Consider the following 19267-nt stretch of genomic DNA (forward strand, 5'->3'; position numbering starts at 1 on the left):
CCCCCTCCCCACGCCCGCTGCCCCCCTCCCTTCCCACACCCGCTGCCCCCCACCCTCGTCACCACACCTGCTACCCACCTCCCCCTCCCCACGCCCGCTGTCCCCCCACCCTCGTCACCACACCCGCTACTCACCTCCCCCTCCCCACGCCCGCTGCCCCCCTCCCTCCCCACACCCGCTACCCACCTCCCCCTCCCCACACCTGCTACCCACCTCCCCACGCCCACCGCCCTCCATCCCCATCCCTCCCCCACACCCGCTGCCCACCAGGCCACTTCGCCCTTGTCCCAGATTCGTCCTGCCTCTTTAAATCCTACTTCGGACTAATGACTAAGCAGCGTTCTGTCCCCGCCCCCTCATGCATATTCCACCTGGGAAGGAGGCAGGGCTCGGCGCCCGTATGCTAATCGCAGCTGCTGATCGCTGACGTGCAATCACACCACGAGCCGCCTCGCCCGCTGATTGGCTGGAGGAGACCTGGTCTCATTGACAACAAACCGAGGAAGCGCGCGGCCCTGGCGCCTGGCACGCAGGTGGGGGCGGGGCTGGCCCAAGATGGCGGTGGGTGCCGGGAGCCTGGGCTGAGGTGGTGCCCGGGCGGGGGTGGGCTCGTGTGCGGAGCCGGGATGGAGACCCGCGAGCTGGGGATGGAAACCATGGAGACCCTGACCGAGCTGGGGGACGAGCTCACGCTGGGAGACATCGACGGTGAGAGCGAGGAGTCCGCAGGGCAGGGAGCCCGGGCTGTGCCCGCCCCTCGGGGGGAGGGTGTGTGCCTGGAGGTGGTGCACACGCTGCATAAATCACCCGTGGAACTCATTGCCAGGGGATGTTGTGCAGGCCAAAAGTGTAAGGGGGTTAAAAAAGAGCTAGATAAGTTCATAAAGGATAGGTCCATCAAGGGCTATTAGGCAGGGATGTGACCCCGTGCACTCGGAGACCCTAAAGCTCTGATTGCCAGAAGCTGGGACTGGGTTGCAGGGGTTGATCGCTCCATAATTGCCTTGTTCTGTGTGTGTCTCTCGGTGCTCCGGTACCGGCCACTGTCAGAAGACCGGCTACTGGGCTAGATGGATCATTGGTCTGACCCAGCATGCCATCTCTTAGGTGGTTGGTGTATGGGGGGGTCCTGACATATGCCCAGGCTCTGCCCACCTCACTGGGGGGTACACCAAGGGGCACTACCATGTGTGTGGAGAGAGATGCTGATGTGTGACTGGGCTGTGGTTGCTTCTGATGGTGGCCTCAGCATGTGTGATTTCAAGTTTTGCCCCCTCCCTTCTAAGGTATGTAGTGGGTGTATGGCAAGCTTGTGGCCCCTCCCTTTCTCTGATGGGGAGAGTGATGTGTGCGGCTGCTTAAGCCTGAGTCTTCCTCCATAGAGTAGCTGGCAGGGGAATGAAATGTGTGGGGTTCACTAAGGCGCATGTGGCCATTCTGTGGCCATCCACTCTGGGGTGTGTAGCATAGGTGTGACGTATATGTGGCAAGCCTGTGATCACCTGCACAGTATCTAGCGGGGCAAAATCATTCAGTAGACTTGCAGGGTGTGTGATAAAACTTGCTCCTTTAGATACGTCGCTTCCTCTTATGATATGTGTATGATGTGCATTGTGAGGCCACCCCTGCAGTCCTGGATACATGTGCCTGCCTAGACAAATTTATGTACCCACCTAGGAATATCGGCCTGTTATAGATATGAGTCATGTGTGGTGAAACTGTCCCCATCCCACCCTAGGCAGGCATGCAACGTGTGTGTCCTGTTCATTGGTCTTCCCATGATGTGCCTGTAGCATCCTGTGTGCCTCCATGTGAAATAGTACTGACTTGAAGAAAAGGAGTACTTGTGGCACCTTGGAGACTAACAAATTTATTTGAGCATAAGCTTTTGTGAGCTACAGATCAGCTAGCATGGTAGCTGCACCCTAGAAACTTGCTTTCTGTTAGTGTCAGGGGACTTCCTTAGGGGATAGAGGTGTGCCTGCTTGCTTTCTTCCTGTATCCCTATTGACTACCTTGTTGTGTTATGGGTGTGTAGAATGTCTCTAGAGCAGCATGTATACCAGTCTGTCAGTTTAAGACACTTATTTAAGAGTCCACAGTGTGGAACGCTCTATCTAAAAATGCTGCTACTTTGATGTGTGGGAACAGTCCTGTCACTTGATGAACAATCTTGTTTAACTTGTACACGCTGTTCGTTTGTTTTTGTTTAATGTTTTTCAAGTGAATGACTCACTGTGGATGGTGCTCGGATACCCTGGTGGTGAGTGTGGTATAGGAACCTATATGGAACATATTAGAATAGTGCCCTTTCGTTCTGGGACAGGTGCTCTGTCCCAGGTCTGGTAGGTCCTGTCGCTTTTTTCTAGTTCTTGTTTTTAGCTTCTTGCCAGTACTACCCAGCAGTAATAGGGATTAAAATATCTTTCTTAGAATCAAAGAAATTAGAGATGGAAGAGCCCAATTAAGTCGCATCTTTTCTCCCAGCACCACCCTTGCTGAAATCAAGGCTTGGCTGTTTCCAACAGCAGATTCCCCAGGGCTTTTTCAAAGTCAGTTTCAAACGACTCAAGTGATTTGGCTTCCACTAATTGCTATGAGAGGTTATTCTACAGATCATGTACCGTACTGTTAGAAAAGTTTTCCCTTCGTTCAGTTTCATCTTGTTGCTCCTTGTTGCATCTCTTTGGATCACTCTAAACATTTCTACCTCTTCTTTACTGTTTATACTCTTCATTTTGTAGAGAACTCAGATGGTGGGGCAGTGCCAGAGAGGATGGGAATCTACTTTCCAGCAACCTGGGGCAACCAAAAACTTAGCTTCAACAAATGAGAGCTAATTACTTACTGCTTGACATACAGCTCTTGTTGATTCCCCAGGGGCTGAAAATGAAAACTGACCTGCAAAAGACAGTGGAGATTTGCCAACCTGGCCTGCTATTTGGCTAACTGTCTTTTCTTGCTTTGCTCACCAGTTGTGCCCTTGGGTGGATATGGCTGAGGCAGTGGGTGTCTAATGGGTGCAACACAGGATTGAGTCAGATGTCCTTGAGTAATAACTGCAACTGATTTGCAGTGTAGCCTTGGGCAAATCAGTTGTTGTTTCTCTCTGCTTCCCAGTCTGTAAAATGGGGGTCATATTCTTATTTTACAAGATTGTTGTAAGGTTTCATTACAGTAATTAGTGGTTATGATGTACACTGAAGATTGAGTTACTCCATGTGAGTATAAATAACATATGCTCTCCCTGAGGAGCGGCATGGGATGCAACTTACAGCTTGGACATAGAGGCAAGAGGCAAATTCTAATCAGTCTGCAGTCAGTGTTCTGGTTGCACTCATGATTATGTTCAGTTCAAAGCAAAGGAGAGGCTTATCAGGGAGGGAAGGAAAGCCCAGGAGCCTTTCTTCCTTCAACAAATTGTGGTTCTATGTGCCTAGCCACTGATTTCCACCAGCTCAGTGGTTTGGTTTTCTTTAAAACTTGGCAGCAAAGGTGATGTTTAATGTTAATTTTTTGTATTTAATAGAAATGATTTGAATAGATTATTTAAAATTAAATTTGAAATTGACTGATATATTTTTTAAAAATAAACCTGTATTTATTTAAATAAAAAAGCAAAATTCCGGTCACCATCCAAGGAGGAGAGAGAAACATAATTCAAGTGTTGGAATAGTTCTTTGCATTTGTTTAATTGGTAAAGAGCTCAGCTTCTTTACTGATGTGATTGTGGTGGACTCAATGTCATAGGTGGACTCAATGTCACAACGTTTTGTTGACATTTTACTGGTACAGGGTTGCCTAGAACTGTGTTCTGTAGTAACTTGTCTTGTTCCTCTTTAGTGGTTCACTCCTTCCAAACACATAAGGGCATATATAATCTTTGCAAAATAAGAGGTTCATCGTTTAGTTGCTAGCTGTTGGCAGCCTTCCATATTCCTGAAATCTTATTTTCTGGCTTATGCAGTTTGCGTGGTTATTTTGCAGGTTTCCTCTCTCCTTCTTTGCTTTGGCAAATAGGTTTTAGGAGGGAGAGTTTTCACCTGGCTTTGTGTTTCTTACAATTCTTTGTATTTTATTCTCCTTATTGTACTTCTGCTAGCAAAGCTATATAGTTTTTGGAAAATGTTTTTTTCCATATGCAACCAAATTTCCTGAAATTCATCCTTTGGGGTTTTTTTGTTTTTGACTTTTTGGTCAAATTCAGGTTAGACAGCACTTGGTTACTGATAAAAGTGGGATTTGACTTGTTGATGAAGCAATATATTTTTAAACAAAAAACTCCTAAGATTCCAAATCAGTAACTTCAGAACTGTGAATAAATGCTCTTTAATATAAAATAGTTGAAAATCAGCACCTAAATAGGAACTACCATGCCAGAACAAAACCTTGTCCAATTTAGACCTGTTACCTGCCTCCAATAATAGCCGCTGATGGATTTTTCAGAGGAAACTGAAAAGCCTTGTTGTGTAAGACTACAGTGATAAGCATGGTGGGTATTTTATTCCTGACCCCAGCTGGTGATCAGTTTGACAGCTTATGAGGATAAATATCTTTTGTCATTTTATCCACGTTAGCACCGATGTAGATGTTATCCTTATTTACAAATGTTAAATTTTCTTGACATTTTCCTACATGCTTCAATAGTATTTTGTGACAGGTTCATTGGATGCTGCATAAAAATGTATGTCCTTCATTCAGTGGCCAAAACCGCAATTAGATTAGTCTTTTGCCCCATCTGGTATCTGTTTCCCTCAGATAGCTGATGTGCAGATGGAAAGTAAATTATTGGGCATCATGCAGCCAAAGTAACATCAACTTATTTTTGATGTATAACTAGGCTGAGAGGGGGGGAAAAATCCATTTGGGCCTCCCAGACTTGACAGTTTTTTTTTCTTTAAAATAGATTATCCTCATTCTTGGGGATTTATCCCATCAATTTACTGATGTGCCCATTGGGTAGAAGTGAGACAGATTAATATGGTAAAAGGCATAGAGGATGCAAAGGTGCTGGATAATATTTACTTGCTTTTCTGCCATGGAGGCTTTGAAAATTAATTAGTTAATATGTATGTGGCATTTTGAAGGAGTGAAGTCCTATGTAAATGCGGAGTATTAAGAGCTCTTCTGCTGTGTCTGTACAAACTGAGCCAACATCTTATGAAGAGCTCTTGTTTCCCCTACACCCCTACCTAGCCACCAAGGCAGCCTTATGGACTTGTTGCACTCTGCAGGATAAAATGTAAGGATCTCTAGGTTAGATCCTTTTAGGGAGCAGCGATGCTTTCATTTCTAATGTCTTTTTCTTTGTTTCCATTGTTAATGGATCAATGCTTGCATTAGATTAATGATTGCTGTAGAACTCTAGCCTGGTTAGAAGGGACATGTATTGCAGGAGATCATGAGGCATGTTTATTATTAAAATAAGCACCTTTTAAAAAAAAAAAAATCTAAGAACTATATGTGGGCATTTCTTCCTCTCACCAAAGCCCTGGAGGATGATGTTCCACTAGGTTTTTGTCTTTTTCCCTTAGGTTTAAACTTTAACTTAAGCCAAATTCTTGTCCAAATTTCCCCAATTCTGAGGTGCTTATTGAGACAACTACCATTTATTTCCTTACGCTTCCCTAAAAGCTTGGTGGGAGAGTAACTGTTGGGTGATGCTCTGCAATTGTTTTGTTCCTATATGACATCTGATTGCCTCAGAAGGCTGCTGCGTTAAAATGTGGGTTTTTGTAGTGTCTGCGCTCATTTTGGAGATGGCTTTATTAATTCTTGTTTGCGTGGGAGTTGCGGAACAGGCTGCAGTCAGACTCCACGTGGGTAGATGCTGTTGCAGACTTTTCTTATGCAGCTCTTCTGCCTCTCACTCCTGACTGTAGCAACCTCCTCCCCACCACTGTTCTAGATGTGGCCCCTTGCTGTCTGCAAATACTACCTGTGTGTTTGTGTCATGTAGGCTCTCCTATTACAGTCCTGGATCACCCTGAACCTCTGTCCCCTCCCTCCCACGCTCACATAAGCTTCTGAACCTAACCTAATGAGGGTGGAGGAATGGAGCAGTATGAGGATAGCACTTAAAATGTTTTCTTATTCTTTTCAGAGATGCTGCAATTCGTCAGCAACCAGGCCGGGGAGTTTCCGGATCTGTTTTCAGAGCAGTTATGTGGCACCTTCCAGAGCAGTGGTGGAGGTAGCAGTGGTGGAACCTTGGACCATCCACTGCAGAGCTCATACAGCCAAGCACAGCTGCAGTCCTTCCCATCCACCGCTGCCTCTCCCCAGCTCCAGCCTGTGCAAGTCAAAGTGCCCCAGGCAACAGCACCTGCCCCTCAGAGATCTGCACCCCTTCTTCAGCCTCGTCCCCAGCTCCAGCCCCAGCTCCAGCAGCAGACTGTGATGATTACTCCAACTTTCAGCTCTGCTCCCCAGACCAGGTTCATTCAGCAACCGCTAATATACCAGAATGCAGCCACGAGTTTTCAAGGTAGTGCCTGGGGGCTCAGAACACTGTATTTTTTATTTTGTAGTCCTGAAAAAGAGCTACCTTTCAAAGAAAACTTAGGCATGATGGCTCTAGAGGATGCTGTTTTCCCAGTAATTCTAATTTATGACCTGGTCTTTGGGAAATCACTTGTATTGCATGAAGAGTTTCAATCTAAATGAAGTGTACTTTCACTCAGATTCCATGGGCAAGACAGGAAAACTCTAGTGTATGGGTTTCTATCTCTTTTCATATGATCTACTTGTGACTCATCTCCACTTGCTCACCTCAAATGTGGCCCTACAATCCTTTGCATTGGCTTCTTGGGGGGGCTTTGTAATTGCTGCTTTAGGAATTATGTCATAGTTTACTTTTGTAGTGCTCCTAGCTGTGGGAGCAAACCCAGGACCTGAACTCTCATCCTCTCCCGTATGGCAGTATGTTTTGCCACTAGAAGGTTGAGCTGTCTTCCCTCTGTGACTGCATCCAGGGCAATAAAATAAGGGACTAAGGCATGTGGTATGAGAGTTCAGGTACTCAGAGTAATACTTTTGGTGAGTAGGGGCTCTTCCCAGAAGGTTTAATTGGAACACATCTGACCTTAGTGCCTGGGAGCCCTAGTCATGGACCAGGACCCCTCTGAGCTAGGTGCTGGACAAACACGGAACACAAAGCTCTTGCCCTGGGGGGCTAAAATAATAATAATAATGAGCGCTCATTAAGGTCAGTCATCATAGTTCTCTATTGCATAGGCACTGGATTCTGTTCTCATTTCAGGCGCTAAGAGTTGATGCAAGGATAAGTCACATGGAGTACTAATGGCTGCATTGAAGGGAAGGCCGGGCAAGAGACTCTGTTATAACTCTAAGACTCTGTTATAACTAAAGCGTTCAGCAGACAAAAGGGTGCCCAATCTCTTCCTCCTAGGCTCTTGCCATTCAGCTGCTCCCAACTGGTCCCCACTGCATCCCAGATTCTTTTGTGCTAGGTCCAGTGCCATTAAGGGAATTGTGTGATAGTTCACAAGGTAGTGATGGTGCCATGAGTTACCTACTCGGCCGTTTACAGTCTTCCTGGGTGTCACAACCTCCAGACTGAGAGCCTCTCTGCTGTGCTATCCCTTACATCTTTTTCTCCTTTTCAGTACTTCAGCCTCAAGTTCAGAGTCTGGTGACCTCCTCCCAAGTTCAGCCAGTGACCATCCAGCAGCAGGTGCAGACTGTGCAGGCTCAGAGGGTGTTCACGCAGGCTGCCAATGGCACCATCCAAACGCTAACCCCTGCCACAGTCCAGACAGTAGCTGCTCCTCAGGTCCAGCAAGTTCCAGTAAGTAAAAATATGGAATATGCAAAGAAGGGAGTGTCTAGTGCCCTCAGCAAATGCAGTGTGGAGGGCACAACTTGCAGAACTTCAGGGATCCCCAGGATCCATCGAGGAGGATATTGCAGGAGCAGGCTTGGTTGCTTGACTGATCCAAGGATGGGGTGTGGTGCGTGGGGCTAGCTGAGACTTAGTTGCTTGATTGGTGCTGGGCTTACTCTGGGATCCTGAGTTGTTGGGTGTGGAAAGTGATTCTAACAAATCTTTCTGCCTTCCAAAAACATCTTGCTTTATTTAACTCAGACAAAGGAGCTCCTTATTGTGAACATACCACTTGGAATATCTGTCCTGTCACATAGCACGAGTAGATGTAGCACTGGGCAAACTTCACAAGGTTCTGTTTGACTAAGCATCTAAAAATCTGGCTGCATAGTTATGTTATCCTGTGTGTCTAAGTTGCTTTGGTCAGCCAAAACAGACTGGAAATCTCATGCTAGCAGTCTTTTTATGGTAGATTTCTAATTCTTCCTACTTCTGGTGAGGCTGCCAATAACCCGTCTGCTGCTTCTATTCCTGTTAAAATTTCACCGATGCAGCTATTAGAGCCTTTTCCACTGTGGACTTCTGCCATATGGAACATCTTCCTGTATTTCTCTGCTGCTTCATCTCTTATCAAATCTTTTGAAAATATATCCACAAGAGTAAAGGGATTTTTCTCCCTTTGCTGTTATGTGAAGTGCTTCACCATAGGGTATACGGTAGGGTATGAAAGAGATTACGGCGGTTAAGCAAAACTGTATCATGCCACTTCTTGTCCCACGCAGGATAAGGAATGGTGAAACAGCTGCAAAAATGGAAAAGCAAAGAAGAATATTTAGGATAAAGGGTAACCACCCTTTACTGTTGGCTTCAATTTGAGTGAAGTTTGGGTTAACTGGTTATTTCAGCCAAATGAGGTTAAAACCTGATTTTAATTTTCAGGCGATAGGTGAGAATAATGGAATCCTAGAAGAGACCTCGAGACGTCATTGAGTTCAGCACTCTGCAGGACCAAGTACACCTAGACCATCCCGGTCAGGTGTTTATATAACGTGTTCTTAAAAACCTCCAATGATGGGGATTCCACAATCTTCCCTTGGAAGCCTATTACAAAGCTTAATTACTAAGAAAAACTTTTTAACTATAAGGATATCTAATGTAAATCTCTCTTGTTGTTGTCCTACATTCAGAGGACATGGAGAACAATTGACCACCGTCCTCTTTATAACAGCCCTTAACCTATTTGAAGGCTGTTATCAGGATTTCCTCAGTCATCTTTTCTCAAGACTAAACATGCCCAGTTTTTGAACCTTTCCACTTAGGTCAAGTTTTCTAAGCCTTTTATCATTTTTGTTGCTCTCCTCTGGACTTTGTCCGCATCTTTCTTAAAGTATAGCACCCAGAGCTGGATGCAGTACTCCAGCTGAGACCTCACCACTGCCAAGTAGAGCAGAACAGTTACCGAATGCTATTAGACTTTTTCACAATTGCACCACATTGTTGACTCCTCTTCCATTTGTGATCCATTATACCATCCAGATCCTTGTCAGAAATACGATCGCTCAGCTAGTTGTGCATTTGATTTTTCCTTCCTCAGTGTAGTAATTTGCACTTGTCTTTATTGAATTTCATCTTGTTGACTTCAAAACAATTCTCTAATTTGTCAAGGTTGTTTTGAATTCTAATCCTGTATGCCAAAAGCGCTTGCAGCCACTCCCAGCTTGGTGTCTGCAGATTTTATAAGTGTACTTTCTACACCATTAAACAAGTCATTAATGAAAATATTAAGTTGTATTGGACTCAGGACTGACCCCTGTGGGATCCCACTAAGTACACCTCTTTATTTTGACACTAAATGGTTGATAACTACTCTCTGAGTATAGTCTTGCAGCCAATTGTGCACCCACATTAGAGTAATTTTGCCTAGTTTGCTCATGAGAATGTAATGTTGGACTGTGTCAAATGCCTTACTAAAATCAAGCTATTTCACGTCTACAGCTTTCCCCTATCTCTTAGTCCAGTAACCCTGTCAAAGAAGGAAATTAGGTTGGTTTGGCATGTTCTTGACAAATGGCATGGTTCTTCACAAATTCCATGCTGGGTATATGTATAAGCCATTCTCCTTTAGATCAGAGGTGGGCAAACTACAGCCCATGGGCCACATCCGGCCTGCGGGACCATCCTACCTGGCCCGGGAGGCTTGCCCCGACCCCTCCCCTGCAGCCTCAGCTCACTGTGCCAGTAGTGCAATGCTCTGGGCAGCGGGGCTGCGAGCTCCTGCAGCAGTGCAGCTGCAGAGCCCGGCCTGACCCGGTGCTCTGTGCTCCGTGGCTGCCTGTTCCTGGTGCAGCTGCTCCACCAGTCACTGGCGCTCCAGGCAGTGCAGTAAGGAGGCAAGGGGGGGAGGGTTGGATAGAGGGCAGGGGAGTTCGGGGGGTAGTCAGGAGCTGGGAGTGTGGACAGGGGTCGGGGCGGTCAGAGGGCGGGGAACAGGGGTCCCGGGGGGGGGTAGTGAGGAAGGAGAGGAGGTGGGATGGAGCAGCGGGGGGCAGTCAGGGGCTGAGGGACCAGGGGCGGTCAGGGGACAAAGTGGGGGGTTGGATGGGGCAGGGGTTCCTGAGGGGCTTGCCAGGTATCAGTTAGGCTGACTGGTCTATAATTCCCCAAGACCTCTTTGTTCCCCTTTGTAAAGATAGGTACTGTTTGCCCTTCTCCAATCCACTGGGATCTCGCTCATGCTCCAAGAATTCTTGGTGCATATGACTGGCAACTGTTCAGAAATTGATTCAACTAGTTCCTTAAGGACCTTAGAGTGAATTTCATCAGGCCCTGCTGACTTGAATACCTCTAACTTATCTAAATATTCTTGAACCTGTTCTTTCCCTATTTTGGCTTGCATTCCTTCCCCCTTGTTGTCAATATTATGTTGAGTATCTGGTCGCCATTAACTTTTTAGTGAAGACTGGAGCAAAATAGGCATTAAACTTCTCGGCTTTCTTGATGTCCCCACTTATTAGCTCTCCTTCCCTGCTAAGAGAGGACCTACATTTTTCTTTGTCTGTCTCTTGCTCCTGCTGTGTCTGAAGAACCTTTTCTTACTGCCTTTTATGTTCTTGCTAGTGGAATTTATTCTGTGCCTTGACTGTTCTGACTTTGTCTTTACGTGCCTGTGCTTTCTTTGTTGTACTCTTCCTTAGCAATTTGTCCACGTTTCCACCTTTTTTTTTTTTTTTCAGGATTCCTTTTTGATTTTTCAGGTAGTTAGAGGTCCTGGTGGGCTGTATTGGCCTCTCTTGCTTTTCTTCCTATCTGTCCTTTGCATTGGGATAGTTTTCAGTTGTGACTTTAACGTTCTCTCCTTGAGAAACTGCCATATCACTTGAACTCCTTTATCCTTTAGATTGACTTCCCATGGAACCTTACCTACCAGTTCTGAGTTTGTTTAAAATCTGCTTCTTTCAAGTCCATTGTCCTTGTTCTGCTGCTCTCATTCCTTCCTTTTCTTAGACTCATCAGTCTCTCATTTCATGATCACTTTTCACCCAAATTACCTTCCACCTTTAACTCCACAATGAAACCCTCCCTGTTGATGAGAATCAAATCTAAAATGGCCTCTTATGTCCTCCACTTTCTGAAATAAAAAGTTATCCCCAGTATATTCCAGGAACTTACTAGAGATTTTGTGTGTTGCTGTATTACTTTAACTACTCAGACATCTGTTGGAAAAGACCTCCATTACTATCAGGCTTGTGTTTTGGATATTTGTTTGTTCACCACCACCACATCCTCCTGACTTGGTGGTCTGTAATATCACCAGAAATGATGTGTTCAAACCAGGTGGCTGCCAGAGGCTGTCTAGCCCTGTCTAGGTACTGACTGCTCCCCCCAGTAAAATCGGGTATGTTTTCAGGGCAGCCAGTTATAGGTGCAACCACTGCAGAGAGGAGACTTAGGCCCACCCTTCTATTTTTGCATGTTAATTTCCCCATAGAAATTGTCATGACTTGAAAACCAGTGGCCGTCTTGTTCCTCCCTTTCCCATCTTCCAGGTTTGTGTACCGGTGTCTCATTGTGGAGTTTGTTGACTTCTGATGTTTGGAGAAAGTCTTGGTGGTGTGGGGTGAGGGAAATGGGGTTTACAGACCCCGGGCTTTTGCAACCTACCAACTCTTCATGCAGTCAGATAGGTCTGTTATGTGACAGGTTTGTGGTTACTGGAGATGGAGATGTATTTCCTGATGCTCACCTGCTGTGTTCCCATATTCTGTAACCCCTAGGTCCTGGTCCAGCCTCAGATCATAAAGACAGATTCTCTTGTCTTGACAACTTTGAAGGCAGATGGCAATCCGGTTATGGCTGCAGTTCATAATCCGACCCTCACTACACTGACCACCCCTATTCAGACAACGGCACTGCAGGTACCGGTATGAACCTTTCCTCTAAGTTGTTGCCTCTCTCTTTTGTTATGTGTGTGTTAGTGCTCTCCATGAGTGACAATGGGAGGGAGTTGGAGTGTTACCTGGTCATGCCCAAGATGAGAAATAGCCTCTCTCTTCCACCAAGGCTACATATGCGGTTTGTGCATTTTTGGCAGTGTCTGCTGACCAGGGAGCAAAGACCAAGGGTAGACTCCTGTTTACCTTTTTCATGCATTAGCTGGAGAGGAACATGACCAAATAATCTACTGCCATTTTAAAGCTCAGTGGAACAGGAGAGCACTCATAATTACAAGGCAGCAAACTTAAAATAGCTCAAAGAAACATTAATGAACACTCTGAAACTTGCTACTACTGGATATTATTGAGGCAAATGGCATGGTAAATTTCAAAAACAGATGTCTCTGTGAACAGTATGCTCAGAGACACTTAACTGTAATAGCGATTGCAGGAACTGTAAGGCATGCTTCATGGCATAAAAAGATCACTGACTCCAAGAAAATCTTCTTTTTCCTGGAAAGGTTCTAGTATTGCATAGACTGGTTCATGATGAGAGGGTTTCTTTTTCTCGCAAAGCACCCACAGTTGGAGACAAATTTACAAGCCTAGATTAACCATTGGCTGGTTCTGACATGGTAGCTGGGTTTAATGAGTAGTTGTGAGCAAACTTTAAACAGAATTGTCAAAATATTGGCTCCTTTTTAAAAAAGGAGTTGCTATCCTAGCTTGAAAAAGACCATCTGGCCAAGCAGCACAAGGATTTGAAGGGATAGTAAAATAGAAGCCTTGGGCGATACTTGTTAGCTGGTGGAATTGTATGTTTTTTTCACTTTTCTTCCACAAAGGGATTCTCAAAGAGCTTTATTTCTCATTGTATGAAGGTAGCTTTGGAGATCCATTAGTTAGTACAAAGGATTCTGGGATCCAGCAGGATCCTGGGTTTGTTTTTCACATCTTCAAATGAAAGTGACTCAACACTGGTGAAAAGACTTAGGTCAGCAGTCCTGGAGAATGAAGTACTTTCTCTCCATACAAATATTGGCATGGCCAATGGCATTGCTCTACTAATGTGTCTTATCCTCGACTTGGGGATGGGGTGTGTACTGAGGTGAGGGGGGTGTATTTCCTTGGTCTTTGTAACCCTTTTTTCAGACTCGTTTTTCTAATGAGGCACATATATCGTCTGTAACTGGGCTGTTTGTTTGTTCGCTGCCTTTTTAGACTTTGGTTGGCAGCAATGGGACCATTTTGACCACGATGCCCATGATGATGGGACAGGAAAAGATGCCCATCAAACAGGTGCCTGGTGGGGTCAAGCAGCTGGAACCGCCCAAAGAAGGAGAGAGGAGGACGACCCATAACATCATTGAGAAGCGCTACCGGTCATCTATAAATGACAAGATCATTGAGCTGAAGGACCTGGTTATGGGAACAGATGCCAAGGTAAAGAGATGAAAGTTGCTGTCCTTAAGCTTGTGTGATCTGCAGCCCTCTCACCTCCAGATGTTAGATAAGAAGAATCCTGCTTGACTGCTTCGCTGGTGAGACCTTAGCTGGTGCAAGCTATTAATAATAGTTGGTTTTAATAATTTTAATTTTATTGTGATATAGACTGTCAAGGAAAACCCATGAATAAGAATACTACTGGCTAAGTATTCCATGGTGATGCTAGGGGCACTGTTGCTGGAAACTGAGGTAACAAAACACATAACCTAACCTGTCTTGGTGGTTAAAGATCCCCTGGGCCCTTTGTAAGAGTTAACTGTGTTAAATAACTCTCTGGCCAAATTCCAACCTGGCTAACTACATTGTTACACCTTTTCCCAGTAGTTTCAATAGGATATTCTTTGTTTCCTTTCTTAACTGTACTGTGCTGTTAAGTAGCTTCCTGGAAGTGGCTGCATTTCCCTGATGGGTAGATGAATCCTATAAAATGTCTCAAAAGAGCTTTGGAATGAAATCTGTAGCAATATAAAACAATTTTTTTACATGGAACTGGTCAATTTGATTCCTTGTTGCTTTGGTTTGTGAGAACTACTAGTGGTTCAAATGCAAAAATGTGCACTGTGAAAGGCTTTGGCACCATTCAAGACCTGAGTTCAGGGTCGTGCCCTTTCATTCGCACTATTTGCTGACATCACTCTTGCAGATCAGGGAGCTGCAATTCTTAACATTTCTTCTGGTATTAGTGAGGTCATCAGCAATTGCTTGGGGAAATGGGAAACTTGAGTTTTGAAAATCCAGGTGATGCACAGTGCTTCCATAGCTGTTTGTGTCTGAGCAGCTCCATGTGCTTTACAAGCTAAACCTAGCAGTGTCCCATAAGGAGTCAAATATTTTCACTCTGCAGATGAAGGTGGGTTAGGGGGTCTGAGGCATGTAGAAGTTATGGAACTGGCTCAGGATCTCCTAGTGAGCCAATCGAAGAGTGAGAGATGGTCCTAGCGTTAACCCATAAGAGCATGCTCCTCCTGAAAAGAGCCCCTTTACTTTCTAGCTATGCACTTGTATCTTTTGTGGTTAAGGCTAGACTTGAATTCTGTTACTCTGGGGTTCTTAAACTGTTTTTAATGTTTGTTTCCAATAAATGTTAGTTCACCCCTATGGTTCCCAGACACACTAACTCCCACTCTAGATAGCAAGCCACTCTGCATCTTTCAAAGTGTAATCTTTCCTGACTTCAGCGCTGACATTTTCAGTGGCTGTGTTGGTGCTACTGGATGGTCATTTTTCGACACTCTCTCTGTATATCACATGGTGAAGAGGATGGCACTGCTTAGGGCAGATGGACCTCTGGTTATGTAATTGCTCTTATAAACTGCTTTCTGTATGTGTTGCTTCCATGCAGATGCACAAATCTGGAGTACTGAGGAAGGCCATTGATTACATTAAATACCTACAGCAGGTCAACCATAAGCTGAGACAGGAGAACATGGTTCTGAAGCTGGCTAACCAGAAAAACAGTAAGTTGTCAGAGTCAGGCAGGAGCGGGCCAGGAAGCAGGAGCATGTGCTTCCCCCTGCCCATTTGCACAAATGATGAAAGATTACATGTGAAATCAGATCAGTGTTGGCCCATATCTCTGAGCAGGGTGGGCATGGCACAAAGCGTGGTCGAGAGGTGTGTAGTAAGTGGAATCTCTGATCTTTGCAGAGCTGCTGAAGGGCATTGACCTGAGCAGTCTCGTGGACAACGATGTGGACCTGAAGATGGATGACTTCAACCAAAATGTTCTCTTGATGTCTCCCCCGGCCTCTGACTCAGGGTCTCAGGAGGGCTTCTCCCCCTATTCCATTGACTCTGAGCCAGGAAGCCCACTCCTGGATGATGCAAAGGTAATGGTAGTTAACAGGAGAGCAAGGCAGGTAGCCTCTCCAATGGTACGTCATGGCCAGGACTTTAGATCCTTGAGAGTCTCAACAGTGCCAGCTGCTTGTCATTCAGGAGCAGCGCTGACAGAGCTCTGAAGGGTAGGGCTGCAGGGAATGGAGAGGATCTGTAGGGCAAGGAATGGTGTGGGAGGAAAAGCAGATTGTTGTAAAGGGTGCAAGATATTCTTTTTGGATGAGACATGACTCTCAACTAAAAGGACTCTACTTCAGGGGGAGAGCCATATGTTCGCTCTTGTTTATTTGTATTACAGTGGCACATACAGGCTCCAACCAAGCCAGGCTGCATCATGCTAAGCTCTGTACAGATATATATGTAGTAAAAGACCCTGCCTCAAAGAGCTTTTAATCTTGAAGATAAGACACATGACACAGATGAAATAGGAGATGAAGGAATGGAGGATGGGTTAATAGTAACAGCATGTATTTACACAAACTAGCTGTGCGCCTAACTTCTACAGGCAATAAGCCCATGAGTAGTTGCAATATTAACTCACCACCTGCCTAGTTATTATCAGATAAAAGGATTTTGTAGGCATCACAACCAAGATGAGTCTTATGCAGGATCTGCAGGAGGGCAAGGTGGCTGCATGTGGCTTTGATGGAAGCTTTATGCTGGCCTAAAATAAGGAATCAAAGAAACTGAAATGATTGGGGGCCCCTCTTACTGAGCCTGGAAAGGCTGCCCCAGAGTTCTTGGTGACATTAGTCAAAGATGTTGAAACTCATGTTCTCCCCCACATGCATGTGTGTGCACGCGCACGCACACACATGCTGTTTTACAGTGTGTTTAAAGTTATTTCTCTTCTTGCTCTTCCTCTCCATCCCTGCCCTTTGTGAAGGTTAAAGATGAACCCGACTCTCCTCCTGTGGCCCTTGGTATGGTGGATCGCTCTCGAATACTTCTCTGTGCTCTCACATTCCTCTGCCTCTCCTTCAACCCTCTGACATCCCTCCTGGAGGGCCGAGGGATGCCTGAATCAGACAGCCCTGTACACCATGGCTCTGGAAGAAATGTGCTGGCCTTCGAGTCAGGTAACCATTTGAAAACAGAAAAGGAGTACTTGTGGCACCTTAGAGGCTTACAAATTTATTTGAGCATAAGCTTTCGTGAGCTAAAGCTCAGCTAGCATGGTAGCTGCACCCTAGAAACCGACTTTCTGTTAGTGTCAGGGGACTTCCTTAGGGGATAGAGGTGTGCCTGCTTGCTTTCTTCCTGTATCCCTGCTGACTACCTTGTTGTGTTATGGGTGTGTAGAATGTCTCTCAGAGCAGCATGTATACCAAACTGTCAGTTTAAGACACTTATTTAAGAGTTTACAGTGTGGAACTCTCTATCTAAAAATGCTGCTACTTTGATGTTTCTTGACTTTAGCAAAGCTTTTGACACGGTCTCCCACAGCATTCTTGTCAGCAAGTTAAGGAAGTATGGGCTGGATGAATGCACTATAAGGTGGGTAGAAAGCTGGCTAGATTGTCGGGCTCAACGGGTAGTGATCAATGGCTCCATGTCTAGTTGGCAGCCGGTGTCAAGTGGAGTGCCCCAGGGGTCGGTCCTGGGGCCCGTTTTGTTCAATATCTTCATAAATGATCTGGAGGATGGCGTGGATTGCACTCTCAGCAAATTTGCGGATGATACTAAACTGGGAGGAGTGGTAGATACGCTGGAGGGCAGGGATAGGATACAGAAGGACCTAGACAAATTGGAAGATTGGGCCAAAAGAAATCTAATGAGGTTCAATAAGGATAAGTGCAGGGTCCTGCACTTAGGATGGAAGAATCCAATGCACCGCTACAGACTAGGGACCGAATGGCTCGGCAGCAGTTCTGCGGAAAAGGACCTAGGGGTGACAGTGGACGAGAAGCTGGATATGAGTCAGCAGTGTGCCCTTGTTGCCAAGAAGGCCAATGGCATTTTGGGATGTATAAGTAGGGGCATAGCGAGCAGATCGAGGGACGTGATCGTTCCCCTCTATTCGACACTGGTGAGGCCTCATCTGGAGTACTGTGTCCAGTTTTGGGCCCCACACTACAAGAAGGATGTGGATAAATTGGAAAGAGTACAGCGAAGGGCAACAAAAATGATTAGGGGTCTAGAGCACATGACTTATGAGGAGAGGCTGAGGGAGCTGGGATTGTTTAGTCTGCAGAAGAGAAGAATGAGGGGGGATTTGATAGCTGCTTTCAACTACCTGAAAGGGGGTTTCAAAGAGGATGGCTCTAGACTGTTCTCAATGGTAGCAGATGACAGAACGAGGAGTAATGGTCTCAAGTTGCAATGGGGGAGGTTTAGATTGGATATTAGGAAAAACTTTTTCACTAAGAGGGTGGTGAAACACTGGAATGCGTTACCTAGGGAGGTGGTAGAATCTCCTTCCTTAGAGGTTTTTAAGGTCAGGCTTGACAAAGCCCTGGCTAGGATGATTTAACTGGGACTTGGTCCTGCTTTGAGCAGGGGGTTGGACTAGATGACCTTCTGGGGTCCCTTCCAACCCTGATATTCTATGATTCTATGATTCTATGTGTGGGAACAGTCCTGTCACTTGATGAACAATCTTGTTTAACTTGTACACGCTGTTTGGTTTTTTTAACGTTTTTCAAGTGAATGACTCACTGTGGATGGTGCTCGGATACCCTGGTGGTGAGTGTGGTATAGGAACCTATATGGAACATATTAGAATAGTGCCCTTTCGTTCTGGGACAGGTGCTCTGTCCCAGGTTTAGTAGGTCCTGTTGCTTTTTTCTAGTTCTTGTTTTTAGCTTCTTGCCAGTACTACCCAGCAGTAATAGGGATTAAAATATCTTTCTTAGAATCAAAGAAATTAGAGATGGAAGAGCCCAATTAAGTCGCATCTTTTCTCCCAGCACCACCCTTGCTGAAATCAAGGCTTGGCTGTTTCCAACAGCAGATTCCCCAGGGCTTTTTCAAAGTCAGTTTCAAATGACTCAAGTGATTTGGCTTCCACTAATTGGTATGAGAGGTTATTCTACAGATTATGTACCGTACTGTTAGAAAAGTTTTCCCTTTGTTCAGTTTCATCTTGTTGCTCCTTGTTACTGAATGTATCCGATGAAGTGAGCTGTAGCTCACTTCAAGCTTATGCTCAAATAAATTTGTTAGTCTCTAAGGTGCCACAAGTACTCTTTCTTTTTGCGGATACAGACTAACATGGCTGCTAGTCTGAAAACTGTCATTTGAAAACAGACTTTCAGAGTGCATCACGCCTCCTTTGTTTACAAAGTATTGTAGTAGTGAGCTAGATCCCGGCAAAGTGGGAGGTCAGAAACCTGAATAGACTGGTGAGTGCTTTGGCATGAATAGTACTTACAAGAAAAAAACTAGGGGTGGTAAAATCAAACAGTCCAGTGGGCTACCAGAAGGTACCTGTCTATAGCCCATCACCACAAGCTACCTTGGTTGGACAGATGTCATGGAGTTTTGAACTAGGTCACTTTTTTCTATTTCCATAAGGGTGAACTTTCTAACTTTCTATTTCTCTAGTCATTTTTCATAATTTACAAATCAAGTTATTTGTGAAAATCAGTGCAGAAATCATGGGTACTGACACAATATTAACTTGGCTGTGCTTCCCAGACTG

General features: G+C 45.3%; 1 protein-coding gene across 2 annotated transcripts in view; it reads left to right on the plus strand.

Annotated features, from left to right (window-relative positions):
- The first annotated feature begins 522 nt into the window (after positions 1–522).
- Positions 523–19267, plus strand: part of SREBF2 (sterol regulatory element binding transcription factor 2) — a 37968-nt gene continuing 19223 nt past the window's right edge. The window contains exons 1-8 of one of the 2 annotated variants that reach the window (XM_038419989.2): positions 523–708; positions 6104–6487; positions 7629–7810; positions 12121–12261; positions 13501–13722; positions 15128–15242; positions 15433–15614; positions 16511–16703. In XM_038419989.2, coding sequence (XP_038275917.1) covers positions 627–708; positions 6104–6487; positions 7629–7810; positions 12121–12261; positions 13501–13722; positions 15128–15242; positions 15433–15614; positions 16511–16703 — 1501 coding nt within the window. In that variant the 5' untranslated portion in view covers positions 523–626. Of the gene's footprint in view, positions 709–6103; positions 6488–7628; positions 7811–12120; positions 12268–13500; positions 13723–15127; positions 15243–15432; positions 15615–16510; positions 16704–19267 lie in introns of both variants that reach the window. The other variant, XM_038419901.2, reaches the window with a different exon arrangement.

Source organism: Dermochelys coriacea, chromosome 1 (assembly GCF_009764565.3).
Source record: "Dermochelys coriacea isolate rDerCor1 chromosome 1, rDerCor1.pri.v4, whole genome shotgun sequence".
In the NCBI taxonomy this organism is placed as follows: domain Eukaryota; kingdom Metazoa; phylum Chordata; order Testudines; family Dermochelyidae; genus Dermochelys; species Dermochelys coriacea.